Genomic DNA, 4,275 nt, shown 5'->3' with positions numbered 1-4,275 from the left:
TCTCACCACTGTATCACTTTTACACCTGTAGTTAATTCCCTAGTTATTACCATCCTCTCACCTGCAGCCTCTTGCCGTTATTTGGGTTTCTCTATATAATCCCTCTCGTCTTGTGTCAGACCGTTGCATGTTTTACCAACTCTGACTGCCACAATCTAGCGAGTCTAGTTCTGTCTTGCCTTAGCCAAAGCTACTCTAGCCTTAGTCTTGCTTCGCCCTCAACCAGCTTCTCCATTGTCTTTGCCCCTCTCTGTGATCTGTTGCTGCCTGGGACTATTTTTGTTTGGTTTTGTTTTTTGGGACCTTGGACTTGTGTTTTTCCTAATGAAGTTCTGTTCTCTCCGCACTTGAGTCTCCGCCCTCCTGAGTCATGACAGTGAACTACTCCTTTAATAATTAGCATGTTTGTGTGCTGCTGTGCGTCCCTCTGTATGTAACAAGCACAATGTTCACTGTACATCTGCCTTTAGGCGCATATATAACACACTCTTTAAATAGCCAATATTGCGCCGTTGACTTTAGACTAGGTTTCAGCAGCGCGCCAACAATCCACCTGAACACACGTCGTTTTCAGACCAGCACGCCCATGGGCCCAGTAATGGGTGCATTTTGCTGTTTAAACAACGTGGCGCATGACGTAAAAATGATAACTGCATCTGGTTGAAACTAGCAAAAAACACTTGAGTCACGCCTGCCTCATTTGTTAAATGACCATGTATAATTAAATCATAATAAATACGATTATTAGAATTTTGTTTGTTTGTGTATTTTGGAGAAAAAAAACTGAAAGGAAAACAACGTTATTTTTTAATACAAAGCACAGCTTTTCAGTTGTCATTTATGTACATTGGATTTATTTTTAAAACCTTAATGTACAGTTCTTGAAGTATGCACCCACCACTATCAAAATAAAATAACTCAGATTTGGGACATCCCTACCAAAAACTTTTCTTTCAGATATGATGTGTGATGTGCACTAGGGTGTTGTTTTTACACCTGACAGAAGTGTAGTGTGATGTAGTTTATTTATAGTATAAGTGCCTCAAGATGTGACCTTTCCAGCCTTTGTTAAAACATAAATAAGCACTCATTAAACTTAACACTTACTACTGAGACAATTAAACACATTAGTCTGTTGAACGTATACAAACTTGTATTACAGTATGTCATTTGCCCTAGACATAAATTATACTGGTAACACTTTACAATAAGGTGCTATTTGTTAACAATTAGTTAATGTATTAGCTAACATGATCTAACAGTGATCAATTCTTATATAGCATTTATTAATTTTAGTTTATGTTAATTTCAGCATTTACTAAAACATTTTTAAAATCAAACATTGTGTCTGTTAACATTAATTAATGCACCATGAACTAACATGAATAATTGTATTGACATTCACTAATACAAGGATTAATAAATGCTGAAAAACTAAATTGTTCATTGTTAGTTCATGTTATCTAATGCATTTACTACTGTTAACAAATAGTACCTAATTGTAAAGTGTTACCATTATACTCAGTAAATATTTATCTTACATATTGATGTAAGAAGGTTGTATTGTATTGACACATTTAATGTACTTCATTTAGGGATGACGATACTTATGCACATGTATATTTCATATTTAAAAGACATAATTGTTACAGAATAAATTAATATGTAAATAAATATAAATCACACAGAATTAATTTTAGTAGAACATTTAAAAATCTTTTCTCTTATTTCCTTGGATTGTATACCATAAATTAAAGGATTTAAGATGCAAGGTATTATATAGAAAAGTAAAGCTGATAGTTTTCTACCTTCAGGGTTTTCTGGAAAGCGATGGAGGATAACTGGCACAAATCCAGATATTAGCATTATCATATAAACAGTCAAGTGAGTGCTGCAGGTTTTTATGGCTTTTCTGTTTGTCGCTTTGTTTTTACTTGTGATGCATATCATTGCAATCCTGACATATGTAATGAACACACTCCCCATTGAAGAGGAAAGTAAAACCACAGTAAATGTTAATCCATAAATATTATTAATCGTCACATTTTCACAGGACAGTTTAAACAGTGAGGGATTGTCACACATGTGGTTTTGAATCACTGATCTGCAGTGAGACAGACGTGCAGTCAGGCCGATTAAAATCCCCACCATCACAAAAGAAACACCCCAGGCTCCTGCAGATAATTTTACAACCATTCTGTTGGTCATTATTGATGTGTATCGTAATGGATTACATATGGCCACGTATCTGTCAAAAGCCATGACAATGAGTATAGTGTGGGCGTTTGTTCCATACAGATGTTGAAAAAAAGCTTGGGTAACACACTCCATGTATGTTATGTAGCGCTCGGAGGGAGCCGTTAAAATATCCTTCAACAAGCGTGGTATAACAAGAGTTGCCCCCATCACATCATTCAATGGCAACTGGCAGAACAGAATGTACATGGGCTCATGTAAACTTTTTTCTGTCGAGATCTGAATCAAAATCCCAATGTTAAATATCATTATAAATATGTAAGCGATCAAAAGAAAGATAAATGCAAGATGGTTTGACTGAGGTGGAATCTTCAGTCCCTCCACTAAGAGTAGGCTGTATCTGAATGTCGCGTTGTCCATCTGTGACCCTAAAGAAAACACACAGACCTAAGAGAGTCACAACACTAACATGCACATACAGTACATGGACAGTAAAGCACCACCATTAACAACATAATCAAGTATTGCAAGAAGAAAAGTAGCAAAACTCTTTATCTATTAATATTCCAAAATTTTACAGATTGTTTTACAGGGTGTAAATACATTATTCTGTTTGTTTTCCATTTTTCTTCCTTTTAATTGTAAATGTTTACATGCTTGTGGTTGGACTGCAAATATAAAAGTAAAATATTCAATATATGACATATAGTATTAACAATTACTCCTGAAATATTCTTTACTTACCAGTGAATATACACACACACAAACACACACAAAAGCAGTGACTTCGCCTAATATGTAGTACAAGTGTCGAGCTGATGCATCCCCTCCTAGTCTGTGTTAGTTAGTGAACATAATACTCATTTATTTACTCAGTTATATATTTGTCTCAGTCACTGAACTCTTGTCGTCATACCCCATGACTCTTTGGGGCAGTTTCCTGAACAGGGATTTGCTTAAGCCATTCTCTGGTTAAATTAGGACATTTAAGTTGTTTTTAAAAACATACTTTACAAAAAAAATCATCACTGGTGGGCCTCTTGAGATGAAAAAATCGCAATGATATATTTTGAGATGTGTCAAGTTGTTGTCGATTAAGACACCTCTAACATTTAAATTAGTCTATGGGACTAGGCTTACGCCCTGTCCGGGAAATCGCCCATATGTCTATGTAGTTGAAAAAAATTATCTGTTTTCCTCTTTTAGTTCATTTATTCAAAGAGCTTGATTAATAAGATTATCGTATCAATTTTATATTTTATCACTTTTTTTTACTTGTATATCTAATTGACATAACCTAAGTGAATGCTAATACTACACGGTTAGACAAACGATTTTAGGCCAGCTAGGTTATAACCATGAAGAACTGAAACTCCTCCATATGTTTTGAGAATGTCCAATTGTTTCTAATATGTGGACTCTGTGTTAATGTGACTTCATCCTCTCTACTATGATTCAAATCCAAGTTTATGTCTTCTTAAAGGGGCCATTTCATGAAAACGTCTTGGTTACGGATGTAACCTCAGTTCCCTCATGGAGGGAACGAGACGTTGTGTCAAGCCGACAGATGGGGTTCGTCCCTGAGAACCAATCGCTTCCGACTTCTTATAAAAGGCCAATGACATTGGCGAATGAAATTTGCATGCCGGACTCCGCCCCCGGATATCCGGGTATAAATGGGAGATGGCGTGCTGCATTCATTCGCCTTTGTTCTGAGGAGCCTGAGGCCTCTCACGACTGCTGCAGCGGGCAGCACGTGTTGCGGCAAGAAGGACACAACGTCTCGTTGTCTCGGTTACGTTTGTAACCTCGGTTCCCTGATGGAGGGAACGATCGTTGTGTCGAACCGACAGATGGGGTTCGTCCCTGAGAACCAGAGATGGGAAGTAACGAAGTACAAATACTTCGTTACTGTACCTAAGTAGATTTTTCTGGAATCAGTACTTTACTCCACTATTTATTTTTCTGACGACTTTTTACTTTCACTTCTTACATTTTTACGCAAATACCTGTACTTTCTACTTCTTACATTTTCAAACCAGGCTCGTTACTTTAGTTTTAATCTGTATTTGATGCACA

At 36.5% G+C, this 4,275-nt stretch overlaps 1 protein-coding gene across 1 annotated transcript; it reads right to left on the bottom strand.

The window, feature by feature from the left end:
- Positions 1–1,613: 1,613 nt before the first annotated feature.
- On the bottom strand, positions 1,614–2,728 carry LOC130570367 (olfactory receptor 142-like). The gene has a single exon (XM_057360639.1). It carries the CDS (start codon positions 2,614–2,616, stop codon positions 1,681–1,683), a length of 936 nt encoding a protein of 311 aa, XP_057216622.1. The 5' UTR covers positions 2,617–2,728; the 3' UTR covers positions 1,614–1,680.
- Positions 2,729–4,275: the final 1,547 nt, after the last annotated feature.

Source organism: Triplophysa rosa, linkage group LG19 (assembly GCF_024868665.1).
Source record: "Triplophysa rosa linkage group LG19, Trosa_1v2, whole genome shotgun sequence".
In the NCBI taxonomy this organism is placed as follows: domain Eukaryota; kingdom Metazoa; phylum Chordata; class Actinopteri; order Cypriniformes; family Nemacheilidae; genus Triplophysa; species Triplophysa rosa.
Note: the sequence above shows the minus strand (reverse complement) of the source record. Positions and strands in the feature narration are given on the sequence as shown.